General features: G+C 42.8%; 4 protein-coding genes across 10 annotated transcripts in view; all 4 read left to right on the top strand.

The window, feature by feature from the left end:
* The window catches only part of LOC124011672 (protocadherin alpha-C2-like), a 234905-nt gene that overhangs the window by 117680 nt on the left and 99270 nt on the right, over positions 1-17955 (top strand). The window contains exon 1 of one of the 7 annotated variants that reach the window (XM_046325145.1): positions 6876-9362. The exons of the other annotated variants lie outside the window; for them this stretch is intronic. Coding sequence (XP_046181101.1) covers positions 6945-9362 — 2418 coding nt within the window. The 5' untranslated portion in view covers positions 6876-6944. Of the gene's footprint in view, positions 1-6875; positions 9363-17955 lie in introns of those variants that run through there. 7 annotated transcript variants of the gene reach the window in all.
* Positions 482-2976, top strand: LOC124011552 (protocadherin alpha-3-like). The gene has a single exon (XM_046325010.1). It carries the CDS (start codon positions 526-528, stop codon positions 2974-2976), a length of 2451 nt encoding a protein of 816 aa, XP_046180966.1. The 5' UTR covers positions 482-525.
* On the top strand, positions 3664-6601 carry LOC124011551 (protocadherin alpha-8-like). Its single transcript, XM_046325009.1, has 2 exons — positions 3664-6045; positions 6596-6601. The coding sequence occupies exons 1-2, from the start codon at positions 3664-3666 to the stop codon at positions 6599-6601; spliced, it is 2388 nt and encodes a 795-aa protein (XP_046180965.1).
* On the top strand, positions 14018-16577 carry LOC124011673 (protocadherin alpha-8-like). The gene has a single exon (XM_046325153.1). The coding sequence runs from the start codon at positions 14068-14070 to the stop codon at positions 16522-16524; it is 2457 nt and encodes an 818-aa protein (XP_046181109.1). The 5' UTR covers positions 14018-14067; the 3' UTR covers positions 16525-16577.

The following is a 17955-nucleotide window of genomic DNA, read 5'->3' as shown; positions in this document are numbered from 1 at the left end:
TTTCTTCTCTTTCTCATTTGCATGTTCAATTAAATAGTAGCTGGTTTAAGTTGGAAAAATGCCGTACACTTTTGCTCGCTGTCAAGATAAACATATAGGCGCTGCCCATGGTTCTGAAATCTGTCACCACCTTGGGTACCTGTTTTTGCCTGTTGTTTCACGTAATGCACTGGATACGCTTTTTCCCCCTGACTATGTTTTGTAGCATTTCATATGAAACGTCACATACATGCTGCTCAGAAGTGATGGTCGTCATGCTTCTATTGTGTTTGGATGGATGTCATGGAATGTATTGGGATCTTCTGAGTTGCTGTAAGCTGGTACATTCCCCACGTGGCGTCACTGTTGACCGTGGCATTGAGAAATTATTTCGTGTCTCGAGGTCCCTCCCAGTTTCAGAAAGTGGGGAGATTTTTGGTGGCTTTGTTAAAAAGAGACGCAAGACGAGAGAGAGGGTCGGTTGTCTCAGGCCATACCGGTGTTTACCGCTTAGAAATTCAGCTGGATTTGATACAAATATTTTCTATGCTGAGATTTTTTCAAGGATACTCATCTTTTCGGATCTATGCGTTGCTGACATTCGATGGAAGTATGTCTTTACCGAACAGAAGGAGCTCTATTGTGACGTATGTAGTGCTTGTGTTGCTGGAGTGTTACGGGGAAGCGGTGTGCGGGCAGCTCTCCTATTCCGTCTCGGAGGAGGTAAACCCAGGGACTTCTGTGGGAAATATCGCTAAGGATCTAAACCTCAATGTCCAGGATTTGGAGTCGCGTATGTTTCAGATTGTCACCGGGTCCAAGAGAAAGTATTTCGAGGTAAATCTGAAGACTGGTGTTCTCTATGTGAATGAGAGAATTGACAGAGAAGAGCTTTGTGTGAAGGCTCAGAAATGTACAGTCAGTGTAGAGGCCGTTATAAACAGTCCTTTGAAGCTTTACGGTCTAGAAATAACAATTTTAGATGTTAATGATAATGCTCCGTATTTTGCTGAAAAGTCACAAAGTATGGACATTGCTGAGAGTACATTACCGGGAGCGAAATTCTCTCTTTTAGAAGCGTCTGATGGCGATGTTGGAAAGAATACTGTTAGCACATACAAGCTTAGTCCTAATGAATATTTCTCTCTTGATATTCACAGAGGAGAGAGTGTGTCTGCTGAGTTAGTGCTGCAGACAGCTTTAGACCGAGAGAAGCAGCCCGTTATTCAGCTCACACTGACCGCTATTGATGGAGGAAATCCACCGAGGTCTGGCACGACAGAAATAAAAATAAATGTTTTAGATAATAATGATAACCGTCCTATATTCAGTAGCTCTTTGTATAAGACTCGTGTTTTCGAGAACGTGCCCATAGGAACAACAGTAATACATGTGAATGCAAATGATATCGATGAGGGCACAAACAGTGAAATAGTGTACTCTCTTAGAACTAAAGGCCAAGATCATATATTAGAGAGATTTCAAATCGATTCTAAAACGGGAACAATCACAGTTAAAGACGCGGTTGATTTTGAGGAAAGTCCTGCTTTTGAGATTCATGTGCAGGCGAGTGACAGAGGCCAGCCCCCGATGGCAGCTCACTGTAAAGTGTTGGTAGAGGTGGTGGACCTCAACGACAATGCCCCTGAGCTCACTGTGACGTCACTCTTAGACACAGTGAAGGAGAACGCCAAGATGGGCACTGCTATTGCTCTCGTGTCCGTCCTCGACAGAGATGGTGGAAAAAATGGAGCGGTTCAATGTGAGGTCAAGAATAAGGTCCCTTTTAAATTAGAGACAAACTACAAAAACTATTATTCGTTAGTGGTTGATGGGCCTCTTGACAGAGAAAGCGATTCTCAGTATAATGTTACCGTCATAGCTACGGATGAAGGGACCCCGCCTCTCTCCAGCACCAGCGTTATTACTGTACACGTCTCTGATGTAAATGACAACGCTCCTCACTTCTCAGAACCCGTGATTAATATTTACGTTAAAGAGAACGGTCCAGTAGATGTCATTAAAACCGTGTCTGCACTTGATTCTGACGTCAATGAAAATGGCCAAGTGACCTACTCATTATTAGAGAGTAGCAGCAAATTACCACCTCTGTCTACAATGGTTAATGTAAACTCAGATACTGGAGATATAATCAGTCTGCAGTCTTTTAACTATGAGGAGATCAAAACTTTCCAGTTCAAAGTTCAGGCCACAGACGCTGGTGATCCTCCACTCAGCAGCAACGTGACTGTGAACGTTTTTATCCTGGATGAGAATGACAACAGTCCTGGGATTCTCGCACCCTATTCTGAGCACGGTTCCGTTAACACTGAGAACGTTCCCTATTCTGCTGAAGCGGGCTACTTTGTGGCCAAGATCAGGGCTGTAGACGCCGACTCTGGCTACAATGCGCTGCTTTCTTATCACATCTCTGAGCCCAAGGGAACCAACCTCTTCCGAATCGGAACCAGCACCGGGGAACTGAGGACTAAGAGGAGAATGAGTGACAATGACCTGAAAACTCACCCGTTGGTCGTGTTGGTTTCTGATAACGGAGAACCCTCACTGTCAGCGACTGTATCTATTGATGTAGTGGTGGTTGAAAGTACAGGTGAAACCCAGACTCAATTCAGAAATGTGCCGAGAAAGGAGGAGAACTTCTCTGATCTAAACCTGTATTTGTTGATCGCCATTGCCTCGGTGTCAGTGATATTTTTACTGAGCCTCATCAGTTTAATAGCTGTAAAATGCCACAGGACAGAAGACAGTTTCAGAAGGTACAGCGCCCCAATGATCACCACACACCCTGACGGAAGCTGGTCTTACTCTAAATCTACTCAGCAGTATGACGTGTGTTTCAGCTCAGACACACTGAAGAGTGACGTAGTGGTTTTCCCCGCTCCGTATCCACCTGCAGATGCAGAACTGATCAGTATTAACGGAAATGACACGTTTAACAGGACTCAGACATTACCCAACAAAGAGGAGGTAAGATAAGATCTATAGTTTCACTTATCCCAGAAATCCATCCTTTAATTAGCCTTTTTTGTCGTTTTGTTGTTTTTCCTCAATGTCTTTGGATGAAGTTGAACTTTTCTTCTCTTTCTCATTTGCATGTTCAATTAAATAGTAGCTGGTTCAAGTTGGAAAAATGCCGTACACTTTTGCTCGCTGTCAAGATAAACATATAGGCGCTGCCCATGGTTCTGAAATCTGTCACCACCTTGGGTACCTGTTTTTGCCTGTTGTTTCACGTAATGCACTGGATACGCTTTTCCCCCCTGACTATGTTTTGTAGCATTTCATATGAAACGTCACATACATGCTGCTCAGAAGTGATGGTCGTCATGCTTCTATTGTGTTTGGATAGATGTCATGGAATGTATTGGGATCTTCTGAGTTGCTGTAAGCTGGTACATTCCCCACGTGGCGTCACTGTTGACCGTGGCATTGAGATATTATTTCGTGTCTCGAGGTCCCTCCCAGTTTCAGAAAGTGGGGAGATTTTTGGTGGCTTTGTTAAAAAGAGACGCAAGACGAGAGAGAGAGTCGGTTGTCTCAGGCCATACCGGTGTTTACCGCTTAGAAATTCAGCTGGATTTGATACATATATTTTCTATGCTGAGATTTTTTCAAGGATACTAATCTTTTCGGATCTATGCGTTGCTGACATTCGATGGAAGTATGTCTTTACCAAACAGAAGGAGCTCTATTGTGACGTATGTAGTGCTTGTGTTGCTGGAGTGTTACGGGGAAGCGGTGTGCGGGCAGCTCTCCTATTCCGTCTCGGAGGAGGTAAACCCAGGGACTTCTGTGGGAAATATCGCTAAGGATCTAAACCTCAATGTCCTGGATTTGGAGTCGCGTATGTTTCAGATTGTCACCGGGTCCAAGAGAAAGTATTTCGAGGTAAATCTGAAGACTGGTGTTCTCTATGTGAATGAGAGAATAGACAGAGAGGAGCTTTGTGTGAAGGCTCTGAAATGTACAGTCAGTGTAGAGGCCGTTATAAACAGTCCTTTGAAGCTTTACCGTCTAGAAATCACTATTTTAGATGTTAATGATAATGCTCCGTCGTTTACTACGAAGGCACAGGTCTTAGATATTACAGAAAACACTTTACCAGGGGCGAGGTTCCCACTGTCTGAAGCGTCAGATATCGATAGTGGTAGAAATGCATTGGGCACCTATAAGCTGAGCACAAATGATTATTTTTCTTTAGCGGTCCATAAGGGAGGAGAAAGTGTGTCTGCTGACTTGGTGCTGCAGAAAGCGTTAGACCGAGAGAAACAGTCTGTTATGAAGCTCACACTGACGGCCATTGATGGTGGCAACCCACCGAGGTCGGCCACATCAGAGATTGTAGTTAATGTTTTGGACATCAATGATAACGCTCCGGTTTTTAGCAGTTATTTGTACAAGACTCGTGTTTTTGAAAACATTCCAATTGGCACGACAGTAATAACTCTGAATGCGACAGACGCAGACGAAGGAACAAATGGTGAAATCGTTTACTCCCTAAGACAAAAAGACCAAGATTATGTGTTGAACATTTTTGAAATTAATCAACGGACTGGAGTGATAACAGTAGAAGGAAATATTGACTTCGAGAAAGACAATGCTTTTGAGCTCCGTATACAAGCTCATGACGGGGCACAACCACCCATGACATCTCACTCTAAATTATTGATAGAGGTTACGGATATGAATGACAATGCCCCTGAGATCACTGTGACGTCACTCTTAGACACAGTGAAGGAGAACGCCAAGATGGGCACTGCTATTGCTCTCGTGTCAGTCCTCGATAAAGATGATGGCAAAAATGGAATTGTGGATTGTGATATTGTGAATAAAGTCCCATTTAAACTGGAGACAAACTATAAAAACTATTATTCGTTAGTGGTCGACGGGCCTCTTGACAGAGAGAGCGCTTCTCAGTATAATGTCACCATCACAGCTACAGATGAAGGGACCCCGCCTCTCTCCAGCACCAGCGTTATTACTGTACACGTTTCTGATGTAAATGACAACGCTCCTCGCTTCTCAGAACCCGTGATTAATGTTTATGTGAAAGAGAACAGTCCGGTAGGAGACGTCATTAAAACTGTGTCTGCACTTGATTCTGACGTCAATGAAAATGGCCAAGTGACCTACTCATTCTTAGAGAGTAAAGGCAAATCAGCACCGCTGTCTACAATGGTTAATATAAACCTGGATACTGGAGATATAATCAGTCTGCAGACTTTTAACTATGAGGAGATCAAAACTTTCCAGTTCAAAGTTCAGGCCACAGACTCTGGTGTTCCTCCACTCAGCAGCAACGTGACTGTGAACGTTTTTATCCTGGATGAGAATGACAACAGTCCTGGGATTCTCGCGCCCTATTCTGAGCACGGCTCCGTTAACACTGAGAACGTTCCCTATTCTGCTGAAGCGGGCTACTTTGTGGCCAAGATCAGGGCTGTAGACGCCGACTCTGGCTACAATGCGCTGCTTTCTTATCACATCTCTGAGCCCAAGGGAACCAACCTCTTCCGAATCGGAACCAGCACCGGGGAACTGAAGACTAAGAGGAGAATGAGTGACAATGACCTGAAAACTCACCCGTTGGTCGTGTTGGTTTCTGATAACGGAGAACCCTCACTGTCAGCGACTGTGTCTATGGATGTAGTGGTGGTTGAAAGTACAGGTGAAATCCAGACTAAATTCAGAAATGTGCCGAGAAAGGAGGAGAACTTCTCTGATTTAAACCTGTATTTGTTGATCGCCATTGCCTCGGTGTCAGTGATATTTTTACTGAGCCTCATCAGTTTAATAGCTGTAAAATGCCACAGGACAGATGACAGTTTCAGAAGGTACAGCGCCCCAATGATCACCACACACCCTGACGGAAGCTGGTCTTACTCTAAATCTACTCAGCAGTATGACGTGTGTTTCAGCTCAGACACACTGAAGAGTGACGTAGTGGTTTTCCCCGCTCCGTATCCACCTGCAGATGCAGAACTGATCAGTATTAATGGAAATGACACGTTTAACAGGACTCAGACATTACCCAACAATGAGAAGGTAAGATCTATGGGCATTTTTTTGCTTTTGTGTCTCAAAACGTTCCGTATTGTAACAGTTTTCAAAATGGCAGACATTTGGCAAAAACCTATATGGTATCATGATGTCAGTTCGTTTATACTGTAGTAGCTGTTCTGTAATATGTCGTTTGAGAACATGTGTTATATATTGGCTTGACGTCAGACGAATTGTTTTTGGACATTGCTATGAAATTCCGGAATCTGTCAAAGTTGCTATAATGGTTTTCAGGGGCAGAGGCCTATTTTGATACATGATTTTCGTCGTTGAAAGTGCAATGCATTCATTCAAGTGATTTACGAAGTTTGTTTTGAAAGATGTGTATTTTTCATCTAACAATCCATGTGTATATTTTGTGATTCCGTTTCTTTGAATAAGTCGATAATACTTGATTTGGTTTCTTGACTGCTCGAAAGCATTGATCATGTCCACTTTCAACCCCGCCACTGTGTACGACTACCAAGACTCATTTGAAGTGTTCCCATTGTTTGTTCCCACATCTGTACTAACCTCTCATCACGACATGTATTAGAATTGAACTATTTAATGCATGAAGGGATTGATTAACATTTGAGTCAACGTTGCTCGCTGGTTTCTCCCAGTTATATTTTCACATGTGGTTACTATCGCAATAAGTCATACTATGGTATATAAAATGAAACGAAAATAAATCAATAGTAACACATGGTGTCGCTATAGACCACAGATCGGAGAGAAGTCATTAATATCCTAAGACTCTAATTCTCTCTCAACAAAAAAAACCCCAACTGCGTCAGTCACCAGTCTCGAGCGTATTGTGAAGAGAAACTCTCGAATGGTGGTGAGACGGAGGGGCTGGGCTGTACAGGATCTCTGACATATAACGGAATATTCGAGTTTTCATGGGTACAAAACCATTACTTGGGTTCAGTTGTTTTGCCCCATTAACGATGGGTCGTCGAAGACAAAGAGAACGCGTTTGGATTCAGTGCGTCGCGTGGCTTTGTTTATTTGACTGGTCTGCAGCGCAGATCTCTTACTCCGTTTCAGAGGAGGTGGACAAAGGCACTTTTGTGGGGAATCTCGCTAAGGATTTGAACCTTAATGTTCAGGAACTGGACTCGAGGGGTCTAAGGATTGTATCAGGACATAGTAAGAGGTATTTCGAGGCAAATTTGAAGACAGGAATTATGTTCGTTGAAGAGAGGATAGATAGAGAGGAGCTTTGTCCAAATACCGTGAAGTGCTCCTTAAATATAGAAGCCATATTGAGCCATCCTACCCAGCTCCATCGGGTTGAAATTGATATTTTAGACATAAATGATAATGTACCATCATTCATCGAAAGAATACATGTACTTAATATCACCGAGGCGGCATTTCCCGGTGAGCGATATCCACTACCGATAGCGAATGACGCAGATACGGGCAGTAACTCGGTAAACAGCTACAAGCTGAGCCCAAATGAACACTTCTCCCTGGATGTACAGAGCGGTGGAGAGCAGAGTGTGTCTGCTGAGTTAGTGCTGCAGAAAGCCTTAGACCGAGAGAAACAGCCCGTTATCCAGCTCACACTGACCGCTGTAGATGGAGGAAAACCTCCAAGATCCGGGACATTACTGATCACAGTAAATGTGGAAGACGTTAATGATAATGCACCTTCATTTAGCAAACCACTTTATAAGGTTAGCGTTCCTGAAAACGTTTCATCTGGCACAGCAATAATAACTCTCACCGCGACGGATCTTGACGAGGGCGTAAATGGCGAGATTATGTACTCACTAATAGGTCGAGGTAGTTTAAGCCACTCAGATACATTTGCTATAAATTCAGATACAGGCATAATTACTGTTAAGAAAACTATGGACCATGAGGTAACTGCCGCCTATGAAATTCGGGCTGAGGCGATGGACCGAGGGCACTCCTCACGGAAAACGTATTGCAAAGTGTTAGTAGAAGTTATTGATGTCAATGACAATGTCCCTGAAATATCAGTGACGTCCCTCATGAGCCCAGTCAAAGAGGATGATGAGATAGGGACAGTGGTTGCCTTGGTGACAGTAACTGATAAAGACGGAGGTAAAAACGGACTCACTAACTGTAATATTATTGGGTCTGTTCCATTCAAATTGAAATCGAACTACAAAAACTATTATTCGTTAGTGGTCGACGGGCCTCTTGACAGAGAGAGCGCTTCACAGTACAATGTTACCATCACAGCTACGGATGAAGGGACACCGCCTCTCTCTAGCACCAGCGTTATTACTATACACGTTTCTGATGTAAATGACAACGCGCCTCACTTCTCAGAACCAGTGATTAATGTTTACGTAAAAGAGAACAGTCCGATAGGAGACGTCATTTATACGATGTCTGCTTTTGACCCAGATTCAGATGAAAATACAAAGATGACGTATTCGTTATTAGATAAAAGTGTTTCAATATCATCATCTGTAAATATAAACTCAGATACTGGAGATATAATCAGTCTGCAGTCTTTTAACTATGAGGAGATCAAAACTTTCCAGGTCAAAGTTCAGGCCACAGACTCTGGTGTTCCTCCACTCAGCAGCAACGTGACTGTTAATGTTTTTATCCTGGATGAGAATGACAATAGTCCTGTGATTCTCGCGCCCTATTCTGAACACGGCTCCGTTAACACTGAGAACGTTCCCTATTCTGCTGAAGCGGGCTACTTTGTGGCCAAGATCAGGGCTGTAGACGCCGACTCTGGCTACAATGCGCTGCTTTCTTATCACATCTCTGAGCCCAAGGGAACCAACCTCTTCCGAATCGGAACCAGCACCGGGGAACTAAGGACAAAGAGGAGAATGAGTGACAATGACCTGAAAACTCACCCGTTGGTCGTGTTGGTTTCTGATAACGGAGAACCCTCACTGTCAGCGACTGTATCTATTGATGTAGTGGTGATTGAAAGTACAGGTGAAATCCAGACTCAATTCAGAAATGTGCCGAGAAAGGAGGAAAACTTCTCTGATTTAAACCTGTATTTGTTGATCGCCATTGCCTCGGTGTCAGTGATATTTTTACTGAGCCTCATCAGTTTAATTGCTGTAAAATGCCACAGGACAGAGGACAGTTTCAGAAGGTACAGCGCCCCAATGATCACCACACACCCTGACGGAAGCTGGTCTTACTCTAAATCTACTCAGCAGTATGACGTGTGTTTCAGCTCAGACACACTGAAGAGTGACGTAGTGGTTTTCCCCGCTCCGTATCCACCTGCAGATGCAGAACTGATCAGTATTAATGGAAATGACACGTTTAGCAGGACTCAGACATTACCCAACAAAGAGGAGGTAAGATCTATTGACTCTTTGTCTGTTGATTTATATCTGAATTACTCCACTGATCTCCTTACAGTCAAATAATATTGTTTTATAGGTTACTCTTACCTTGAAAAAAGCCATCCATCCACTCGAGAGTTGTTACCCACACTGCAAAATAAAACCAATGGATGTGTCCTTTTTTCTTCGTTGAGCGAGTTTTGCTGTCCGTGGTCCTGAAAGCATGCTATACTTCAGAGCTGAGGATTCGTATTAATGATCTTTAAGGTATGATTGGACTTCTGTGGCGCTGTACAATAGTGTTGCCCTTCAGGAATGTGTAATCTGAATGTGTAATCTGTCAAATCAGATTACACATTGTATGTAGGGTATTTTGAGGAAATAGACAGGATTGTATACAATGTATGGGAAATATACAGTTACATCATGTTTCAGCTTAATCATACAGCTACACGATTACCATGGACGTTGTCAGCCTAAAGGTCCGTGCTGAATATTTATCCATTTCAACGTGTATATTTCTTCTCGAAGGTAAAGTATTACCAAGTGCTGTCCATGGTGCTGCAACCGTTCTTGATCTCTGATAATTAGGGGCAGTGTTCTTTTTTTGGATGGTTTCTTGTCACTGGTGTAATGGGATAGATACAAAGTGATCATTTACGTCAGAGAAAAATGTTTCAGCAATCTTGAGAATATCACAATGCTAAACTCTTGAGCTTTGTACATCAATGTGTGTCTTTGTTATGGCTTCTGTCATTGTTATCAAAACATTACTATCTGAACATATATTTCATTCTGTTAGGTTGACTTTCCTTCACCTACTTTCCCTGTGTTTTACCATGACTAGAACGCGTGTCCTTTTAATACAATGGCATTTCGGGTAGTGAATGTCCAACACGACGTTGGAGTTTATCATAGTATTCTTAAAACAAGTGAAATAATAGGCCGACGGTCTTATTTTACATGAGTAATATAGACTATGTACAACATTACACATGGTGTCGCTGTAGACCACAGAACTTAATGTAGTTGCTTATATTCTCTGACTCCTCCTTTCTGAACGAGAAAAAGACTAGCGTCATCAGTCCCGAGAGCTTTGTCAAAAGAAACACTCGATTGGTGGTGAGACGGATGGCTGGGCTGTTCACGGTCTCTATAACGGATTGTTTAGTTTTCTAGCATATGCAACTATTTTATGTTGGACTAAATCATTTTGTACAAGCAGCGATGGGTCGTCGAAGGCAAAGAGAACGCGTTTGGATTCAGTGCGTCGCGTGGCTTTGTTTATTTGACTGGTCTGCAGCGCAGATCTCTTACTCCGTTTCAGAGGAGGTGGACAAAGGCACGTTTGTGGGGAATCTCGCTAAGGATTTAAACCTTAATGTTCAGGAACTGGAGCCGAGGGGTTTAAGGATTGTATCAGGACAGAGTAAGATGTATTTTGAGGCTGATTTTAAAACGGGGATTCTATTCGTTAACGAGAGATTAGACCGAGAGGTGCTTTGTCCGAATATGGTGAAGTGCTCTTTAAACATACAGGCCATATTGAGCCACCCTATGCTTCTCCACCGCATTGAGGTGAATATTATTGATATTAACGACAATGCTCCGTCTTTTCTTGAAAAAATACATAATTTGAATGTTACTGAATTAGCTTCTCCCGGTGAGAGATACCTGCTACCAATAGCGAATGACGCAGATACGGGTAGTAACTCGGTAAACAGCTACAAGCTGAGCCCGAATGAACACTTCTCCCTGGATGTACAGAGCGGTGGAGAGCAGAGTGTGTCTGCTGAGTTAGTGCTGCAGAAAGCCTTAGACCGAGAGAAACAGCCCGTTATCCAGCTCACACTGACCGCTGTAGATGGAGGAAAACCTCCCAGATCCGGGTCTTTACAGATCATTGTCAACGTCATAGATGTCAATGATAATTCTCCATTTTTTTCCCAGCCGCTTTATAAGGTACGTGTTCATGAAAATGCACATTTTGGGACATCTATACTAACTCTCACTGCAACAGATTTAGACGAGGGCGTAAATAGTCAAATAGTGTACTCTTTCTTTAAACGGGGTAATTGGGATCCATCCATTATGTTTAGCATCAATTCAGACACGGGTGAACTAACAATAAAAGGGAATTTGGATTATGAAAAAAGTCCATCATACGAAATAAGAGTTCAAGCGACCGATCAAGGGCATTCTCGTCGTAGCACCCACGGTAAGGTATTAGTTGAAGTTATTGATGTCAATGACAATTCCCCAGAAATCTCAGTAACGTCACTCATGAGTCCAGTGAAGGAGGATGCTGAAATAGGGACAGTGGTCGCCTTAGTGACAGTGACAGATAAAGATAGTAGTAAAAATGGCATCACCAACTGTAAACTTATTGAGTCTGTTCCTTTTAAACTGAAGTCGAACTATAAAAACGATTATTCTTTAGTGGTTGACGGGCCTCTTGACAGAGAGAGTGAATCTCAGTACAATGTCACTATCACGGCTACGGATGAAGGGGCCCCGCCTCTCTCCAGCACCAGCGTTATTACTGTACACGTTTCTGATGTAAATGACAACGCTCCTCGTTTCTCAGAACCCGTGGCTAATGTTTATGTGAAAGAGAACAGTCCGACAGGAGACGTCATTTATACAATTTCAGCTTTTGATCGAGATTCCGAAGAAAACTCAATGATTATGTATGCATTATTAGGTACAAGTAATTCAATATCATCATCTGTAAATATAAACTCTGATACTGGAGATATAGTGAGTCTGCAGTCTTTTAACTATGAGGAGATCAAAACTTTCCAGTTTAAAGTTCAGGCCACAGACTCTGGTGTTCCTCCACTCAGCAGCAACGTGACTGTGAACGTTTTTATCTTGGATGAGAATGACAACAGTCCTGGGATTCTCGCGCCCTATTCTGAACATGGCTCCGTTAACACCGAGAACGTTCCCTATTCTGCTGAAGCGGGCTACTTTGTGGCCAAAATCAGGGCTGTAGACGCCGACTCTGGCTACAATGCGCTGCTTTCTTATCACATCTCTGAGCCCAAGGGAACCAACCTCTTCCGAATCGGAACCAGCACCGGGGAACTAAGGACTAAGAGGAGAATGAGTGACAATGACCTGAAAACTCACCCGTTGGTCGTTTTGGTTTCTGATAACGGAGAACCCTCACTGTCAGCGACTGTATCTATTGATGTAGTGGTGGTTGAAAGTACAGGTGAAATCCAGACTCAATTCAGAAATGTGCCGAGAAAGGAGGAGAACTTCTCTGATCTAAACCTGTATTTGTTGATCGCCATTGCCTCGGTGTCAGTGATATTTTTACTGAGCCTCATCAGTTTAATAGCTGTAAACTGCCACAGGAAAGGGGACAGTTTCAGAAGGTACAGCGCCCCAGTGATCACCACACACCCTGACGGAAGTTGGTCTTACTCTAAATCTACTCAGCAGTATGACGTGTGTTACAGCTCAGACACACTGAAGAGTGACGTAGTGGTTTTCCCGCTCCGTATCCACCTGCAGATGCAGAACTGATCAGTATTAATGGAAATGACACGTTTAACAGGACTCAGACATTACCCCACAAAGAGGAGGTAAGAGTAATTCATAAATTGGCCGATTTATCTACTGCATCATACCTGTATTGCTCATTTGAACTCCTTGTAGTCAGATAATATTGTTTCTAGGTTTCTCTTGCTTAAAAACAGCCGTTCACTCAAGAGTTGTCACATTGGCTTTGATTTGCACGATACTTGTTGCCTCCTTGCGTGATGGAGCGGGTGTTGCTGTCCATACTTCTGACGTCGCACTGATCTTCAAAGCTGTAGAAATGTGCCAAGCGTTTAATGCTCTATGAGGTATGAATGGCTTTGTATGTCACTGTACAATAGTGTTGCGCTTGATGAATGTGTAAAACACCAGCAAAGGTTTGTATATGTTTTGTGAGGACATAGGCAGTACCTTGTGGGAAATATACACGTACATATTGATGATATATAGTGTAATACACAATTACCCTCGACAATATCAGCCTAAATGCTGCATACTATATATTTACCATTTCAACAGTGTATATTTGTTTCCACTGATCTATGTTCAGCAGGCGGTGAATTCTTACCGAGTGCTCTCTGTGGTGCTTGTCACTGGTGTATTGGAACTGATGCAACGTGGTCATTTGCTTTGGATAATTTGGTTTTGCTGTCTTGGTATTATAATCTTAACCCCTTCAGCTTTTCAGACGTCACTGTCCCTTGTGTGGCTTTGCTCCGCGTTACTCGTCCTTGATTGTTATAGTTTCTGTCATTCTAATCAGAAAATGACGACGTGAATATTCATCGCATTAGATGAGGTTGTTTCTTTTGCTACATTCCCTGGGTTTTGTATTGGATTTTCGTCCATTTAAATACATTGGCCTTTCGTGTGGTAAATATCCAGCGCGATGTTGTCTGCTGGACTTCATCTCACTATTCTAACAAGTCCAATAATAAACATTGTTCTTGTACATGAGTAATATAGACTATGTGTAACAGTAACACATGGTGTCACTATAGACCACAGAAATGAATGTAGCCGCTGATATTCTATGACTCCTCCTCTGAATAAGAACGACAGCGTCATCATTCCGAGAGCTTTGTGAAGAGATACACTCGAATGATGGTGAGACGGAGAGGGCTGGGCTCTGTACAGGATCTGTCTAACGGATTTTTCAGGTTTCATGGATATGTCACTATTTTCTATTGGATTAATTAATCTTGTACAAGCAGCGATGGGTCGTCGAAGACAAAGAGAACGCGTTTGGATTCAGTGCGTCGCGTGGCTTTGTTTATTTGACTGGTCTGCAGCGCAGATCTCTTTCTCCGTTTCAGAGGAGGTGGACAAAGGCACGTTTGTGGGGAATCTCGCTAAGGATTTAAACATTAATGTTCAGGAACTGGAGTCGAGGGGTCTAAGGATTGTATCAGGACATAGTAAGAGATATTTCGAGGCAAATATGAAAACGGGGATTCTGTACGTTAACGAGAGGATAGACAGGGAGAAGCTTTGTCCGAATATGGTAAAATGCTCATTAAATGTAGAGGCCTTATTGAGCCATCCTATGTTTCTCCACCGCGTCGAAGTGAATATTTTAGACATCAATGACAATTCCCCATTTTTCCTCGAACAATATCATACATTTAACATTTTCGAGTCTTCATCACCTGGAGATAGATATCCTTTACCGATTGCCAATGACGCAGATACGGGCAGTAACTCGGTAAACAACTACAAGCTGAGCCCGAATGAACACTTCTCCCTAGATGTACAGAGCGGTGGAGAGCAGAGTGTGTCTGCTGAGTTAGTGCTGCAGAAAGCCTTAGACCGAGAGAAACAGCCCGTTATCCAGCTCACACTGACCGCTGTAGATGGAGGAAAACCTCCCAGATCCGGGACTTCACAGATCATTGTTAACGTGATAGATGTGAATGATAATACACCAACATTTGGTAAACAACTATATAAGGTCCGTGTTAATGAAAATGCTTCTCTTGGGACAAAAATATTAAAGTTGGATGCATCCGATTTAGACGAGGGTGTCAATGGTGAACTTGTTTACTCATTTAGCAAACGTGGTAGTGTTAACTCTGCCGATGTGTTTTCTATCGATGCACAAAGTGGTGAAATTACTGTAAAAGGGGAATTGGATCATGAAGAAAATGCTGCATATGAAATTCGAGTTCAGGCGACGGACCAAGGCTCCTCGCCTCGCAATGGTTATTCTAAAGTGTTAGTAGAAGTTATTGATGTCAATGACAATGCTCCTGAAATCGCAGTAACATCACTTATGAGCCCAGTAAAAGAGGATGCTGAGATAGGGACCGTGGTCGCCTTGGTAACAGTAACTGATAAAGACGGAGGTAAGAACGGACTCACTAACTGTAATATTATTGGGTCTGTTCCTTTTAAATTAAAGTCCAACTATAAAAACTATTATTCGTTAGTGGTCGACGGGCCTCTTGACAGAGAGAGCGCTTCACAATACAATGTTACCGTCACAGCTACGGATGAAGGGGCCCCGCCTCTCTCCAGCATCAGCGTTATTACTGTACACGTTTCTGATGTAAATGACAACGCTCCTCGCTTCTCAGAACCAGTGATTAATGTTTACGTAAAAGAGAACAGTCCGATAGGAGACGTCATTTATACGATGTCTGCTTTTGACCCAGATTCAGATGAAAATACAAAGATGACGTATTCGTTATTAGATAAAAGTGTTTCAATATCATCATCTGTAAATATAAACTCGGATACTGGAGATATAATCAGTCTGCAGTCTTTTAACTATGAGGAGATCAAAACTTTCCAGGTCAAAGTTCAGGCCACAGACTCTGGTGTTCCTCCACTCAGCAGCAACGTGACTGTGAACGTTTTTATCCTGGATGAGAATGACAACAGTCCTGGGATTCTCGCGCCCTATTCTGAGCACGGCTCCGTTAATACTGAGAACGTACCCGATTCTGCTGAAGCGGGCTACTTTGTGGCCAAGATCAGGGCTGTAGACTCCGACTCTGGTTACAATGCTTTGCTTTCTTATCACATCTCTGAGCCCAAGGGAACCAACCTCTTCCGAATCGGAACCAGCACCGGGGAACTAAGGACTAAGAGGAGAATGAGTGACAATGACCTGAAAACTCACCCGTTGGTCGTGTTGGTTTCTGATAACGGAGAACCCTCACTGTCAGCGACTGTGTCTATTGATGTAGTGGTGGTTGAAAGTACAGGTGAAATCCAGACTCAATTCAGAAATGTGCCTAGAAAGGAGGAGAACTTCTCTGATTTAAACCTGTATTTGTTGATCGCCATTGCCTCGGTGTCAGTGATATTTTTACTGAGCCTCATCAGTTTAATAGCTGTAAAATGCCACAGGACAGATGACAGTTTCAGAAGGTACAGCGCCCCAATGATCACCACACACCCTGACGGAAGCTGGTCTTACTCCAAATCTACTCAGCAGTATGACGTGTGTTTCAGCTCAGACACACTGAAGAGTGACGTAGTGGTTTTCCCCGCTCCGTATCCACCTGCAGATGCAGAACTGATCAGTATTAATGGAAATGACACGTTTAACAGGACTCAGACATTACCCAACAAAGAGGAGGTAAGGTCTACACCTAAACGGGCCTATTTTCTATAAAATTGTACACCATCTATGTTCATCTATTGAACGCCTTGCATTCAAATAATATGCACTGCTCAGTTTCTCTTACTTTGGAATCAGACATCCGAAGGGTAGTCACACTGGATGTGTTTAATCCACCTACTGCAGGGATCATCAACTAGATTCAGCCTCTGGATGATTTTGTTTCTTGATCGGACGATCGGGTCCGGTTCTAAATGAAGCAATAAGGCCTGAGGGGTGTGGTAGGTCAATATACCAAGGCTAAGGTTAGTTCTTATGCAAGACCCAACGCTAAGTGCCCGGATATAGCCCCTAGCCATGGTATATTGGCCATGTACCACAACCCCCCAAGGTTTCGTATTGCTTTTAGAAACTGGTTACCAATGTAATTAGAGCAGTAAAAAAAATGTTTTTGTCATACCCGTGGTAGTATACAGACTGATATACCACGGCCGTCAGCCAATCAGTATTCAGGGCTTGAACCAGCCATTTATGATTGCAAATAATTTGTAGATTGCATATTGACTGCAAGTAGCCCAAACAGATATAATGTTTGACTAAAACATAATAATTTCAAACCTTGCTTACATTTGTATGCGGTCACGTCTCTCTATGTGTGGGAATACTTTCTTGAATTAAAATCACTTGGAGCTCATTTCCTGTCGTTAGTCTTTTGTGTCCAACAATGAAATTGTGAAGAAAAAAGAAAAGCTCAGAAAAGTTGAGGGGACAACTAAAACCAACAGTTGAGGTACCCTGGCCCACTGGCTTGATAGAGCGAGTGTTGCTGTCCACGGTTCTGAAAGCGAGCTAAACTTCAAAGCTGAAGATTGGCGCCTGGTGTTTAATGCGCTATAACGCACGAATGGACTTCTATGACGCTGTACAATAGTGTTGTGCTTCAGGAATGTTTTAATATGTCACAACCCAGAAAAGTTGTGTGTAGACTATTTTGAGAAAATAGCCAGGAAGGTTTACAACGAATGGATAAATATACAGTTGCATCATGTTGTAGCTTGATCTTATAGGCTAAACAATTGCAATTGCCAAGCTTAAAGGTCCGTGCTGTATATTTATCCATTTCAACCGTGTCTATGTGTTTCCAAAGCTGTAATCTTACTTAGTGCTGTCCATGGTGCTGCAACTGTTCTTGCTCATTGCTGATGAGAGGCATTGTTCTTTATATTTAATTTCATTTAAGTCATTTAGCAGACGCTCTTATCCAGAGCGATGAATACCTGTCACTGGTGTAATGCAATAGATGCAAACTGGAATTTACGTTAGAGAAAAGTGTTTCAGCAATCTTTACAGTATCACACTATTAACCCTTTGAGCTTTGTGTGTCAATGTCCATTTTGTGTCTTCACTCGTCCTTGATTGTAAGGGCTTCTTCTGTCATTGTTATCAGAACATGACAATATGAATATTTATTTAATTAGATTAGGT

Source organism: Oncorhynchus gorbuscha, linkage group LG23, assembly GCF_021184085.1.
Source record: "Oncorhynchus gorbuscha isolate QuinsamMale2020 ecotype Even-year linkage group LG23, OgorEven_v1.0, whole genome shotgun sequence".
In the NCBI taxonomy this organism is placed as follows: Eukaryota; Metazoa; Chordata; class Actinopteri; order Salmoniformes; family Salmonidae; genus Oncorhynchus; species Oncorhynchus gorbuscha.
This window is presented reverse-complemented; position numbering and strand designations above follow the sequence as displayed.